Here is a 17,033-nt window from a genome sequence, read left to right on the forward strand (position 1 = left end):
ATTACTGGTTTTGTTGAAAGTTTTTCTTCCAATTTCTGCTGTAGAATTTGTACTATGAACAAGGAAAATATTAAAACTGAGTTATGAAGATAAATCATTCTTGAGGTCTACAAAACAATATTTTATTGATGTAGAAAGAAATGACTTGTCTTCTACAGGGATAAAAGAAAAATGTGTGTTTTTGGATATTAACGACTTTAGTTAATTTGATCAAGTTGGTGTAGATGTTATGCACTATATGTTTGAAGGATGTTGTAAATATGTTATGAGTTTTGTTTTGATTTTGGGCCAGAAAGCAATAAACCAAGCACACTATCTATGGAACATATTAATACTGGTAAAGTTAGGAAATCTGCTTCCGAAATGTTAATTTTAATAAGATACTTTGGCCTACTTATTGGGGATTTTGTACCTTTAGGTGAACCGATTTGGGACTTGTATTTGACCAAAGTAATGGATATTACATTGTCAACATCACTTAGGGAAATTAATTGTACATTGCTAGAAAACTTAATAGGTGAAATGAATAATCTGTATTTAAAATACAGTAAAAATAATCTTAAGCTAAAATTCCATTTCTTTACACATTATTCGCCTATGATAAGAAAACATGGTCCTGTTGTACACTTATGGTTAATGCGATTTGAAGTTAAACACAGGGTTTCAAAAATATCAGCTAGATCATCCTCTGACAGGCGCAATATTTGCTTAACTTTGAACTACTCTTCTTGAAGTTGTGATGGTAATATGTTAGTCGCTCCCCTGGTTTTAATATTATTTTTATTTTTGACGTGTCTCCAAAGAGTTTCTATAGTTTGGGTCTCAGCACCAGTTATTGGATCAATGAAATTTTCTGAATGATTAACCGTTTTATGGATAAACCCATGTTCATTTAAAGTAGAATACGCACGCCATGTATCGGAATATATAATAGTACCTTGTTCAACATCATTTAATATAATTGGTAGTAAGGTATTTCGTACACGCTTTTCAACTTTAAAAAAACGTCTTAAAATAAATTTCAAGCTCGTTACAAAAACCAAATGAAGACCTCTTCGAATCATTCCTCGGAGCGACCAGAAATACGTATACATAACTACGCAGTATACAAAAATGACAAAGAAGAAATTCTGCATCCTAATTTACATTTTATACGTGTTGATAACATTATTCACCAACATAAAATGACGGTAAATAAAATTATAAAAATATAAAATATTTACAGTAGATAGCATATAAAACCATCAAACGTGCGGTAGATAGCATATTGAACGAGTACTGGGTGGATACTGATGTCAGGAACGGCCAAATTGTGTTCTTCCAGCACTGTAATATAACGTCAAACTTCGTTATTATTTTTACTGTGTTTTTATTAATACATTAGTAGTTGTAGAGCGGTCTTGCTAGTGTATTTATGAATCTTTTTCTGCTCTTAATTATGTGAAAATGAGTAAGAATTCATTATTAATAATAATTAAATACATAATTTATTATTTCAGTATAATATGTTGTATACTAAGTATATACTTTAGTACTATACAATCTATACGCAATGGTATCATCTACGCTTAAAGGTATAATATATCAATAATAATGGTGTTTGGATAAATAAGCTGGCACAAAATCCGAACGCTCTCTGATAAGAACAATGGATGCACTTACTGGCTAATAACAAACGACGTTCTACCCATTGTATATGAAATGTTTGAATTTGTTGATAACCTCTTAAGACGGGTTTCTATAGTTGAAATAATGTGCGACTCCTAGTCCCATTCTTTGAAATTTGCGACACATACTGTGAACAAAATATGGCAACAGCAGAAAATATCGAGATATTTGTAAGTGAAGTCACCAAAAATTTATTAATCGCTGTTATTGACAAACATCTTGATGAAGAAGCTAAATCATCTACGACTATCTAGAATGAAAACGATCAATGTATCGGTGATATGGCAAAGGACTTATTGGCTGAAGTGGTTGGCATGGCGTGTGGTGTTGCATTTCCAATCACTGAATCTGTACTGCATTCCTCCGGGACATCCGGGGAAACTGCAAAGGGAGCAGTACCGATAGATGACGTGTTGCCTATCAAATTAGGAGTAGATGTAGAGGAAATGCCGGCTGAAGATGAGACTCAAAAGGGGAATGATACAGAATTGGTCGGACTGTATGACTCATTTCCCTCAAGTCTAAGAACATTTAAGCAAGACTTCAGTGATACAAGGGATTGGTACGTACATGGGAATATCTATGAAAACCAGTTTTAGAAAAATCAATTTTATTTTATGGTGTTACTAAAAAACTAATAACCGCAGACACTTAAAATATTTATCAAATATTTACATTAGCTTTTACATTTAGTATAAGTGAGGGGTTACAATATTTTTTTGAATTCTACCATGCGGACCAAACGAGGGGATTGGACGATTTCATAGACCTGAAATGAAAAAAAATGTTTAAAGCTAAAATAAACTTCGAATTCTGAATCCTAGTCTTCAAATTTTTAAAATTATTTTCAAAATGTTGACACCAGTTTAAAGTCTGTGGGACCAAATTCAAGTTGCCCCCATAAGTTTTTGGGCTATACAAGCCCCACAATTTCGAACAAATAAATCTACATAAAATATGATTGCCCCTTCCCTCTACTTCATGCTTCTACAAAGTAGTACAAACGAACTAATATACATAATGTGACTCCAAATAATGCCACAGGTAACGCTTAAAAGATTTTGTGTCTAGTATGAGGAATCTTTTAGAGGGGGTCACCCGATCCAAATCTACGATGTCGATTCTATTCCAATATACCTCAGTATGTGATTAAAATTATAATTTTTTGTAGAAACAAAATATTGTTTCCTCGGTACAGGTTTGTTATATCCCGCAAATCGACTTTGTTATCTCCCCGACTTGAACCATAGATTCAATTCGTTGTATACACTTTGTTCTAACTTCTAGATCACTAGGGTAAATCCTTGGCTAAATTATCTACAGATTATTTCAATGAATTATTATTACTAAACGAGTCAAAAATCCAAAGGGGTTTGTTATATTGTCATAAGCTGATCTACGTTCTTGTAATTCAACGATAACCAAGAAAATCATGCTTTTAAATTATAATAAATAAATTATAAAATAAAAATTATAGTTATAAGCTCTCTTACAATCGGTTAAAATTATGAAACTAAAAAAAATCTTATGCCATATAGATTTCAAGATATGTGATTATGTCATTTAAGATAAATTTTTATTCTAAAAAAAAAAGAGATTACACATGCGGTCCCCTTTAATTTGTGGCCAAAGGCTCTGGAGACTGTAGAGCGGGGGACTGCAAAGGCGGGAGTTTTACCCCAATTTAATCCAGCCCTGTATGTTCGATGGGCATTAATAATTTTAAAATGGACAAAACTATGACCAAATTTAATGTATGTAAGTTATTTATGTAAGTTGAAAATTGCGATAGAGTGTTTTGTTACATATCTTGTGTGCTCGCTGAGACCGAATGGCGGTGGTCGATGTAGAATCGTCGGTCAGCGTACCCAACGGGTGTGATAAAGTCGAGTACACAATCATGCAACCTTAAAAGAGAGACTCGGTGATCTCGGAAAATGTCACGAACAAAAAGGATCCTCCTCAGTTACGAATCGTCTGAAGGGTCTATTTGAGAAATCCTTACAGGGTCGTTTTTCCGGTACCTCAAGTCCGTCTAAGTAGAAAGTTTTTCCTATGTTACTGTGGGCCCACCGTGCAGCTGCATCTATCTGTCGTCCTGTTTCGGTTCCAGTAATCTATGGATTATACATATTGCCGTTAGGGATGGACAAATCGTGGTCGCTGAGTGACTTTCCGTGCTCTCATATAAGATAACCTATGGCATTCAGCACGCTGAAATTGCTCAGTCGACGTTTTTTAGAGCCAGTGGAAGTTACTCATCAGATTCACTTATCAGGTTTGCTTTTTTTGCCCGGTTCAATGCCAGCATGTTTGAGAGCTAGTAGAATACCAGTATCGCGATGAAGAGAGTTATACCGTGGTGTACCCGAAGCCACTGAATCCGTCAAGCAAGCACTCCACGCTTGGTCATCTTCCAATAGTCCCAGTAAAACGGCTGCAGCCGTAAGAGTTTTGTGCAAACGGAGTAAATAGCTTTAATATTTGGGAGAGATTAAGCACTAGTTACTTACTATAGTGGAATTAAAAATCATTAAAAAAAAGCTCTTAAAGGACATTTTATTTTTATTTTATTTATTTTTTGGAGGGGGGGGGGAGATTAAATAGGTTTGCCTTTTCAGTGCAGAAGTTACAGTCACAAATGGAAATGGTAGTGGCCCATTGAGTTGACGATGTACATCTGATAGATACATCCAACTATCTAACTTTGGGGGAAGTATATCCAGTTTCATGTTCGAGATGTGCTCAAAGCCGTGTACCCCGAGGACTATATGATCCTGAATCTATATAGCTTTGAGTACATTTTCTATAATAAAATTACATGTTATTCTATTATAATATTATGTTATATAACTTATAATACCACACACACAAAACTTGCTCTAATAACAGCGCAATACTAAACAATTCTGAGAAATTACGCATAGCTATTTTTGTTGCTTCACATAATATACAAATACTTACTGAATATTCACTATACTTAATGGGGTTTTGGGGAGCCAATGCGTACCATCATAAGGACAGCGGAGGTGTATTATGTATTTTAAGGTGCTATATATAATTAGATTATCATGTCAAAGGCCTAACCTAAATAACTATGTAACTGTACTGTATATTTAATATGTAATTTGAAATTTTTTCTCATAATAAACGATAGTATTACCGTTCCATTTAAATGCTACGTAAGTACCTACTCTCAAAATACGCAATAATGCAGTACCCTACTAGGTATCTAGGTAGCCATCGATTTACACGTTTACTAAATATTGAATGTATGCACACACTCGCTAAGTTCAAACTCATTTTACATATTCAATACCCACGCCTAAAAGTAAATTCAAAATTTAAAGTATGCCTATTGCACACATACATAGAAACACAAAATATCGTCTTCATTCACACACGACACACGTCTATACAAAAACTCAAATTCACAAAAATTGTGACAAGGATTAATGTGCCCGAATAAACGAGCACAAAAATATGATAAAAGTGCTAAGGTTGAGGTACCAAAACATGCATATACTCAAGTAACTTCAAGAAAACACACACGCAATTGTAGTAGAGTAACGAACCTTGAGATAGGCGCCACTTCGTCGTATACATCGAGCACTTCGAAGTACACAATAAACGAATAAATAATATTATAAGCACATTTAATAAACACTGGTGTCGAGTGGTAACCGAGTCATGCGATCACCATTACTGACCCCACATTTATCTAGTAACTCTAGTACTATGATCTATGACTTGTATAATATTATCGCTTAACTTAGTTTTTGTTACGCTACATCTGCTACAACTTACTGAATAAGACTTAATACTAAACATTGTTACAAACATGCTTACTTAGCCTACTTAATATTTCTTATATTAATAATTTTTTAATTTATACGTGGTACAACAATGGTAAGTACTAACTTTGTTACCTGCAAAGTTAGACGTAAAGTTCACAGGGCCGTATTTAGGGGGGAGCAATGGAGAGATTGGCCCCGGGTGGCCAAATATTGATCTATTTAGGGGGCGACCGGGCACGCTGTAAATCAGTCTAGTATTTCATCAATAAATATTTATTTTTTTTAGAAATAATTTGTACTATGACTCGACCCTTGTGAACTTAGCAGTGCAACGATAACGGATAAGTACTAGAGGCTATCATAGAATAATATTAATACTAGCTGAATTACCCGGAAAAACTCCTTTTAGGTGTAAAACGCTGTGGAAGCGCTGTCGAAAAGAAGAATGTTTTTTTAAATGTAAATTATATAATATTTAAATTTGTAGCCACATGTGTAATTATATGGGTAATATTGTTGAGTGCTATATATTTGTTATGCTTAGTCAATTGTTTTTGCTTTTTTTTTATAATTATCCGGCTTCATCCATGTGTATATTTTTTTCATATTTACAATATTGTTGTAAAATGTTATGGGTTGTGTGCTAACTATTTTTTTATGCAAAGTCGTTTTCGCATTTTTTATAGTACCTCCTTGTATACAGTATTTTTGGTTCTTCCTTCGGAAGACAGTATTACCAGACTATCAGGAGAGCTTACACGTGAACAGGATACGTATAATTGGCCATGGGAGAAACAGTCATTCCTTAAATCCACTTCTGCTACTTTCAAAGACTGTCCTTGCGCTTTGTTAATTGTCATGGCAAAACATACCTTTACGGGAAACTGTAGCCGTTTGAATTGAAAGTGGAAGTCAAATGGAATTTAAGGTAGTCTTGGTAGAAAAACTGTTTCTCCCATACCGTAGCCTGTAAAGATAGTTGCTTCAATTACATTTTTATGCAAGGTCTTAACCCGAGATCGTGTGCCATTACAAAGTTTTGGAGGTATAAGGCTACGCAATAGCATTATTGGAGCTCCAATTTTCAAACATAGATTGTGAAGTGGAATTCCTGGTGCGTTTAAAGTGTGAAGGTTAATATTATTTGTTAATATTTTATATGTTACGCAAGTCCGAACTGCATGGTAGTGTGGAGTGCAAATGAAATTAACGTGTTTAATGTTCAGGCACCGTGGTAAGGCAATGGAGAGATAATCAATGTATAATACCAAAGCATTTTTACTGCTCCAAATGATGATAACAGTTCCAAAATTAAAATTTATAAACCATGTATCATTGTAAAAATTATACTGCATTCATCGTTCCAGTCAGAACCCAAAATAAATAAATTACCAACATAATATTGTTAGTTAAAAAAAAAATTATTCCTGTTATACTCCACTTGAAATCAACAATATTTAAAAAATCTAATTAAATTAAAATTACAACAATAATAATGAAAAATATTTGTAGGTTAGGTTAGATTATTAATCTAGAAATAGCCGCTGTGTGAAAAAAAATATTTATCAATGCATTTCCGACTATGTATTCCCTTAAAATACCGAGATGGAGTGAGGGGGTCCATTGAGGAGTCATATAACCCTTTACTTCAACCTCGAACAATAAACACAAAAAACATACAATGTAACAGTAAAAAATATTCTAAACAGTGAACAACGATATTTTCGATGTTTATCTCGAGAAGCTTGCAAGCAAATGTCCGTCCGTACACTTAACGTATAAGATTGTTGATGGACAATAACATAACTCCAAAGTAATATATAATATTATACAAATGAAATAATAATATAGTATAAATGCATCGAGAAGTGAGGACGATCCACCATTTCATTGTATATGCACTGAAGGTTTGTATATAAAATTATAAACGTTGAAAAAGTATAAAAAAAAAGTTCAACAATACATTTTCAATTTTGTAATATTTAAAATTTTAAAACCGTGATAAGGGAATATACATAATATTATATTGCAAAGTATATAATTAATATTTAAGTACTTGAATAAGACGTATAATAAATTGTGCAAAACCTAATATTTATGTCTGGGTTTACTTTATTATACTACTCGTATATTGATTATTTTACCTAAGGTAAAAAATGTCAAAATAATACGTTACCGGAGAAATAAATATTGTATCCTCGGCCTGTGCCATCCCTGTACCAGAATTGCCTATTCTACACACCACGTTATATTAATATATAATATTATTGTTTAATTGAAATATAATAAATAATAATGCATACTGCCCATCCTGTGGTGTAAATCTATCGATCAAACACATCATGACCGAGTGCAACACCTACAGTGATGCAAGGGAACACAATCATCTTCCGGAAGACATATTTGAAAGCCTCAGACCTAACCTACCAGTCTCCAATATAATAGCCTTCCTTCAACAGTCTGGTTTGCTCAAACTTATCTAATAACCATACACATTAAATAATTATTTTTTATTCTTTTGTCTTTTTTTTTTGTTTTTTTTGTTTTGTTTTCTAACACATAACATGTAGTAACATTATTATAATATATTATATATCCCAATGGCCTTGCTGCCAAGGTTTTCTATTTTTTCTTAATAAAAAAAAAAAAAAAATAATGCATACATCATACATATGAGATATCGGGCGAATGGCCCATACTGGGACTAAATAAAATAAAATGTATATAGAAAGCGTCCACCGAGCATAACAAAATAGAATATTATGAATATAATATTATACAAAATAAGATGATAATCTTTTAAAATGTTGAAGTGAAAACTTCTTTAGGCGCTTTTAGCACTTTTTGTGGGTACTGAATTGAACTGAGCCCGCCACGCTCGGCTATGTAACGCTTATTCGGGCATTGATTAAATACAAATGTATTTAATCAATGATTCGGGTGAAGTCAGCTCGAGTCACGGACAGTCAGCAAAGCGAGAGAGGACGATAGTCGAAGCGTCACTGCCATACTCACTTGGCAGAATTGGTTAGGTGCGCGCGCCTAACTTTATACAAATTGATAGGCATCTATTTACTTAAAGTAAAAATAACAACAAGACAAAGGAGCCTGCGGAGACGTCTCTCCGACTCGGAGAACACTAATATAAGCTACATCAGATGTATAATTCTAGTGATATAATAATAAATATGAGACATGATTAGTATCAGTACGATACACTGTTCTTGCCGGTGACTGTGTGGGCGTGTGTGGTGGCAACGTCCTTGACCAACAGGCAATACGCCGATCTAATCGTGTGCGGTGAGCGGCAATGACGACCTTGGTTGCTAATGCTGATCCATCCCGGTCGTCTGGGCGGCCCACAACTTCAGCCGCGATAGCTTTCGAACACCAATAACGAACCGGCTAAGGAAGTGACTATACAAATTAGAGAGCCCACGAAAGGAAATGGCCCTACACAGCCGAACCAATATAAATGCGTCGACCCCTTCCAACCGGGTTGCAAGTGCACGACACGCTCGGGCACAGAGCAGCAGCTTATGCGCTTCCTACGCACAAGCACAACACTAATAGTGCCAAGTGGCTGGAAACAGCGGGTGCTCTTATCGGAGTTTACGACGACTGCAGCGCATTCTCTCGTTGCGGCGGCGGCACGAGTCAGCACGTAAAGGCGACGAGTTTTGAACAACAATTGTGGCATATTTCTATGGGCCTATTTAAGAAATTAAAGACGTGAGTGTAAAATAAATTATTATTTATTTAGTAGGTACGTTATAGTTGGCTCCATTGACAATTTTAATAGCTACATATAGCAACAGTTGTTTAAAAAAAACATTATTCAGTTTTAATAAAAACTAATCTTATATTTATTTATATTAAACTGTAGAAACTGGATTAAATATCTACATAAAATTAACAGATTTAAATTATCTGAAATTCTCGAAATGAAGAATGGTGAAATGTTTTTAACTAATGTGGAGAAGCGGAAAGCGATAATCAAGCAACAATTTGAATACAAACAAAAACTCATATCGTCAAATATAAAATTACTGGATAAACATATTCAGAATTTTAAAAACCATCGGATGAATGAACAAATTTTAAAAATTGCTAAAAATAAAGAGAAATCGGATAAAACCAAACTTCGGATAAATAAGTTGAAGGACTTAGCATTTTATACAAGTTTGGAGTGGAAGAATAAAAGAAAAAATAGAGATCGAAAAACTGTGGAAAATATAAATAATCTTAAACGTTCTTCATTGTCTACGAAACAAGATAAAGAATTGAACCAATATTGGGCCAAATACGACAGTCAAATACGAACAAGGGAAATCAACAAGAGTTTGATACAGAAATATGTTGAAAACAAAGAACCATCAGTGGAAGAAGAGGAGGCGATTGTAAGTAGTAATGGAAATGAAGATATAGAAATGGAAGCGGAATCTTCAGATAATTGTGCCTACATTCCAGTGAGTGATAATGAATAACCTTAGCCAATATTCACATAATGTATATTTTTTAATTAATTATTTTCGAAAAATCATGGAAATGCAATATTATCTAATTTTTAACACACATGTGCTTACATTTCTTAACTATTTATTCTTTATAAAAAAACCTTACTTAGACACTAATCGTTTTTTTAAGTAAGGACATTTTTTTTTCTAATAACTTTTTATTAGTAGTTCACTGATATAGTATTTTCATTAATTGTGTATTGTTAATGTAATTAATAATTTTTTTGTACTTGAGAAGAAGGAGGGTTATTTCAATGTTCAACGCTGTACTGCAATACTTCTTCTAAAATACTGGGTTCAAAAACACAAAACATAAGTGTTCAGAAGAATAATAAAACATAATTAATTTGTTTATGTATATTATTTACTTTTAATTTCTATGGAATTTGCATACATTTTGTATTGTAATTATTATTAATCGTTTTATAACTTATAAAAATAAAATAATAGTATGCTGTGTTATAAGAATTTTTTTACTTACCCCCCCCTCCATAGCTGATATTTTTACGGGCACCCTTGGCTTCATCGTTTTCACTTTTTCGTGTTGCAAAGTGTACATCTCTTTCTGGTGGATCTTTCTGGTTGGTGCATAGATTTCTCAGTTTTAAAAGATGGTGATATGGTTGGTTTTTCTTTCTTGATACTCGTTTGTGATGGTGATGATAGTTCATTAGATTTGCAATGCTTTTCTATTAATGATTTTGTAACAAAATCGCTTAAAATGTCACGTCGAAACGGTTTTATCGGTTTTTTTTTTTTTACCCAATTGGTTGTAAATTACATAAACATTTACAATTAACGCACCAAGAAAAAAAATAAGTTGATGCCATTTGTGACTTTTCTTGTCTATTTGATACTATTTTCATTTTTATCGAAATTGTGGATGTAATTTATATCTTTATAATTCTAAAGTATTATAGAGCAAAAAATCATGATTATAGTTTTATATTTTGATTTTCTTTATACTTAAGCCACATTTCGTAGCTCATGGAAATTGAACTGAACAAATTGTATTTCTGAATTGTAATTAATTGACACAAGTTTGTAAATACCTATGTTAGAAAAATCTAACAAAAATATACATTTTCACACACAATCAAAAATATGACACATACTAATGGCATGTATAGTCGTATATAGGTTTATAAGTATAGAACCATATCATATAACATTATTTTCTGTGAAACAAGCTAGGTAATATTAAAATTGTTTGTTATAATTTGGACCACTATTCAAATACGGATTTTTATTTTGATGGGTTATTATATAAACACTCTTGGCCCAAATATTAGTAGACATTTGAGTACCTATAAAGTTTCCAAAGGTTATATATGTATAAATATTTCATAAAAATATTCGATATGAATTATTGCATAATAATTAAACTTGAGTTTAGTGATAATACAAATATTATAAATTGATATAATACAACTAGTGAATTAGATTAATTGATTGATAACGTTCAATTGATTGAATTATTAATTAAACTATAGACAAACATTAATATTCCTTCTTTAATTATTCTCCTGGTTTCGTATTTATCCGAATAGTGTAACACACTTTTATCTTTATGTAGTGCTCACATTCGCAACCGTCATCGATAAATAGTATCTTGTACATGTTCTTTGAAATACTTATTAAACTGTTACGGGCAAAAGTCGAAATCGGACAAACCTCAGAAATGACCGGGCAAAACGCGAACTGCCCACAATCCTTGGGCAAAATGTCATATTTCGGCTTTTGACAAGGCAAACCTAGTTATGACCAACCTAATTTGAGCAAAACCGTATACTGACTTTTATCTTAATGGTAAAACCGTAGTGTCTTATATACTTTCGATAATATTAAATATAAATAATTTTAAAATAAATATTACTATACAAATATAATTGAATAAACTTAACTAATACATTTAAACCTCACTTGAGCCAAACCGTAGCGTTTATAATCCTGGTTAGCTCGCTCAACACCCCCCTGGCTTTGCGAATGACGTGGCTTCTCGTGTACAATTTTTAAACCATCCCTGTGACAAAAATCACTATTTATATTTAATATTATCGAATGTGTATAAGACACTACGGTTTTGCCATTACGATAAAAGTCAGTATACGGTTTTGCCCAAATTAGGTTGGTCATAACTAGGTTTGCCAGGTCAAAAGCCGAAATATGACATTTTGCCCAAGGATTGTGGGCGGTTCGAGTTTTGCTCGGGCATTTCTGAGGTTTGCCCGATTTTGACTTTTTCCCGTAACTATTTTTTTTTTTTTTTTTTTTATAGCATTATAGGCCATTTAGGCCCTTTGCTGCCAATATCAAATTCTTCCACTCTTCTCTATTATATGCATGCATTAGGTCTCCATGCCAATCTGGTCTTAACTCCTGGATATCTCTTTTGACTGCATCTATCCAACGCTGCTTCGGTCTGCCGCGAGGTCTTTTCCTGTTTAAGTTGTTTACAATTACCTTCTTGACAATACTATTATCCGCTCTACAAACGTGACCAGCCCACTCCATCCTAATGCCTTTTACAAATTGTACTATATTTCCTTTTCCATATAATTGTTGTATTTGTTCGTTTGACCTTCTCTCCCAAACTTGGGTATCAGGATTATATACGGGACCATAGATTTTTCTTAACACCTTCCTTTCAAATATATTAAGTTTATTCTCATCTCCTGCTGTTGTAGCCCAAGTACAGCATGCATAAGTCACAACTGGTCTGAGGTACGTAGTATATAGCTTCTCTTTATTTTTCCTAGATAATAATTTTGACTTAAACAGATGTGACATAGCAAAGTAACATCCATTCCCAGCTTTTAAACGGAGTTTTATTTCATTATGCATACAGTTTCTATTATTTATGTTGACTCCGAGATATTTGAAGTCATGTACTTGTTGAAATGATATCCCATCGACTTCCAAGTCTGAATCATCTTCATTATCTCGTGCTTCTCTTGTCATGAACATATATTTGGTCTTCTCCTGGTTTATAGACAGCCCTATATGTTTGCATACTTTCATTAGATCTGACATACTGTTTACGGTATCTTGCTTCGTATCACCTAAAATTATTATATCATCCGCATATGCTAGTAGGGTATGGTTCTCATTTAATTCCATTATCTGTCGTCGTGGCATTCTCCTTAACACACTTTCTAACGCTAAGTTAAATAATACAGGTGATAGTGCATCACCCTGTCTTAGTCCTTTACCAACTTCAAAAGGGTCTGATAGCTCTCCTTGTACCCGAACCACACATTTTGTGTTACTGTTGCATAATTTTATTAAGTTAACTATTTTATTTGGAATACCTAGAGTTGTTAGGTTTTTCCATAGTTTATTCCGAATTATACTATCGTATGCTTGCTTGAAGTCTACAAATACTAGAAGGATATTTTTATTATATTCGTAATGTTTACTTAGTATTTGTCGTAATGTGAATATGTGATCTATCGTTGACTTCCCCTTCTTAAATCCGCACTGGTAGTCTCCAATCATTTGCTCCGATACATCTTGTATTCTTCGTAGGAGACATATAGACAGGACCTTATACCCAACATCTAGGAGAGATATACCTCTATAATTTTCTATGCATTTGGGATCACCTTTTTTAAATATTGGACAGATAACTGATGTTCTCCAATCGGTTGGAATTTCTTCTTTACGCCATATCATAGATATAAGATTAAATATCCCATCTGTTAGGCTTGGGCCTCCAAGCTTTAGTAATTCTGCGCAAATTCGGTCCACTCCAGCAGCCTTATTATTTTTAAGTGATTTAATAATTGATTCTATTTCTGCTCTGTTTGGTTCTAATTCTTCATTTCTCAAGTTGTTGTTTGTGGGTTCCCCCCATTCTTCGTCATCTTCTCCTTGGTTTAAATTGGGTTCGCTATTCAGAAGTTGGTCAAAGTACTTCCAAAACTCCTCTGCTTTATCTTTACTATTTGATAATAGTACCCCTTCTCCATTTAATACGAATTGCGTTGTTGGCTTGAATCCGTTTTTTAAGGATTTACACTGCCTAAAGAATTCTTTAGGGTTGTATCTATAACTTTCCAATTTTTCAATCTTTTCCTTTTCCATTTTCCTTTTTTCCTGTCTTAGCACCCTATGCGCTTCTTTTCTCTTTTTAACATATAACTCCACATTTGGCTGAGTTGGGTATTGTAGCATTTCTAATCTAGCATCATTGCGTAGTTTAATGACTTCTGCACATTTTTGATTAAACCAATGCTTTGCTTTACCCCTAGAAGGTTGCTTTATCATATTGTCTGCTACCTCCAGGACTGAGCTCTTAATTATTTCCCACGCAGTTTGTACTTCTGAATGCTCTTCTAGTCTATTTGTATGAATATCCAGTGCATATTTTATTCCCTGCTGAAATTGTTGAAGTATTCTTTCCTCTCCTAGTTTATCCACATCGAACCTAGTAGTATTTGTTTTCTTCCTTTTCGCTATCCAATGGTTTGACAATATTAGTTTTACCTTAAATAATACTAGGAAATGATCGGAATCACCATCGGCTCCTCTTTTAGACCTTACATCCTTGATACATGATCTATGCACTTTATCAACCAAGACGTGATCTATTTGACTTTGGTAAATTCCTCCTGGTGAGGTCCACGTATATTTGTTTATATTCTTCCTGGGGAAGAAACTACTGCTCACTATGAGGCCATTAGCTATTGCGAATTCAACCAATCTGGTGCCGTTTCCATTACTCAAACATGTATACTCTCACTACCAATTGTAGGTCTATATATCGTTTCTCGCCCAACTTGTGAGTTAAAGTCCCCTAATATAATTTTTAAACAGTGTCCTGATAGACCATTGTACACTCTTTCTAATTCATCATAAAACATATCCTTCAGGTCTTCTTCACCCGTTTCTGTGGGTGAGTATACACATATCAGTATAATGTCATATTGTTTACCGGCTATACGAATATGACAGATGCGATCATTTACTGGAGTAAATTTCTTTATAGAAGGTAACAACTGGTCATTTACTAAAAAACCCACTCCATTCTCATGCTTTCCATTGGATGATCCACTATAAAATAATGTCATTCCATTGGTTCTCATGTCTCCTTCCCCTGGCCACCTGACCTCCTGCAGCGCCACTATATGAACGTTCTTATATTTCTTCACCGCATCACTTATAGACTTAAGTGCGCCTGGTTTATAAAGTGATCTAATATTCCATGTCCCAATCCTGTATTCCAGTTGTCCGGTCCGTTTCCGAGTCGTATCCAAAATATGAGTCCGAGGCATGAATTGTATTGGTTTCATAACATTAGTATTTTTTATAAGGACGGGTTGTTAGCCCGCCGCTAAACCCCCAACCTGGAGGACCAGTACACACCAACTAATTAAAGTCAGTGTGAGGCTCGGGGCCCCGGGTTCGCCATACCCGTAACACTGTAAAGTGCTTCCCCTGAGGGAACTTCCCGTAACTATACTTATTATTATACTTTTGTCTTATTATCTAATATAAGTTATAACCGAGAAACCGAGTATTATTATTTTTTATTATTTATTTTAGTATAGTGTTATGATTTTAATTTAATCACCTTTACATCACTATTGTGTTTAAATACTCAGGTTTTGTCGTTTGTACTGTAGAAATCCGTGGAAATGAACCTTACGTTAATCCAGCGTATTGAGAATTTGAGAATAAACTCTACTAAATGCGAACAGGATGCAGCATTCTGGAATAAGACGGCACCACTTTGGAACAAAATGACAAAGTGTCTGCAGGACAACATTGCCGAGGCATCGACGGGCCTCGAATCGGAACTGTCCGTTCCCAAAGTTTACTTGGAAGAAAAAACTCGACGTTCCCTGCTTGCTTTAACGAACGATGAACACCCACCGTCGTTGATGCAGCAGATTATGATGAACGGTAACATATTATTATTGTTATTATTGTTTTGATGTCATGATGAAAATAGTTGTTATTTGTAATGAGTTACATAAAGTACCTACCTTAAAACTAAACAATATTATTGTCGTTTGTCAACTCATAAGGGTGATCGTTATACAATGTTGTATATTATATATCGTTTATATTCAATTACATTAGTAGACTACATCAAGCACATTTTTTTATCAAAATGATTTAATTCAAATAATAAAAAAAAAATTTATTTTTTAAAATGTTTTTATCATAGGAGGGATGATAAGTATGTTTGGTGTATTTTGTCAAATTATTAGTTTTTAATCAATAGATAGTTAGTACTGCTCCAAAGAAGGTACTAAGATTTAACTATATTTTGAGTACCTATACTATTTTCACAACTCATATTTTATTCAAAAATACTTAGGTATAAAATTACCCAAGTATAGATATCGGAATATCGCGTAATTGTTATATTAATTATAATTGTTGAAATGCTCGATATGCTCGCTTTTGCATATTTTCTTGTTTAAATTATAATGTATCTTTTTTATGTCTTAGACGTGAATTATAGTTTATCAGATGCAACGATGTTTGAAATGATAAAAAGGGCCAAATTACTATTAGAACCGGACACGTCTGCGGCCAACATCATAAACTTGATCAGGCGTGTGACCGAATATGAGGCTGACGTTACTAACAACGTTAATTATTTCGTGACCGGTCTCGCAGAGAGGGCCGTATTCGAGTTCACGAAGAAGAAAGTTGCCGGTGAGTGAACGAGCTTAAGGTGGCTGGAGCGTGACATATTTTAAGGAGTAATATTTAGGCATTCCATATAGCATTTATATTTGATCCGTGTTAGTGTGTGAGAAGTAAATTGATGTTAGTATGTGTAATTCGTAAAATTCGTTATCGCGTTCTTGTGCCACCGGGCACAGACAGCTCACCGTCCGCATATCGACGACATTACGTATTCCCGGAACTGAGGCCCGCGATAATAATTAGCTTAAATACCTACTTTTTTATACTTCCATAATTTTTTTCCTCTAATTTTCATCTATTTTTAGATAGTTTTTACAACTGATAAAATATAATAATACAATAATACAATAATAGTATACCAGTAACTTACTGGAATACTAAATAT

The 17,033-nt window shown here is 33.8% G+C and overlaps 1 protein-coding gene across 1 annotated transcript; it reads left to right on the forward strand.

Annotated features, from left to right (window-relative positions):
* Positions 1-9,409: 9,409 nt before the first annotated feature.
* LOC111039677 lies at positions 9,410-16,654 on the forward strand (the record flags this gene model as incomplete). The annotated part of the gene is made up of 4 exons (XM_022323269.1): positions 9,410-9,938; positions 10,576-10,685; positions 15,610-15,889; positions 16,445-16,654. Coding segments are annotated over exons 1-4 (1,129 nt in total), but the record flags the coding sequence as incomplete, so codon positions are not given.
* Positions 16,655-17,033: the final 379 nt, after the last annotated feature.

This window comes from Myzus persicae, unplaced genomic scaffold (genome assembly GCF_001856785.1).
Source record: "Myzus persicae strain clone G006 unplaced genomic scaffold, MPER_G0061.0, whole genome shotgun sequence".
NCBI lineage: Eukaryota > Metazoa > Arthropoda > Insecta > Hemiptera > Aphididae > Myzus > Myzus persicae.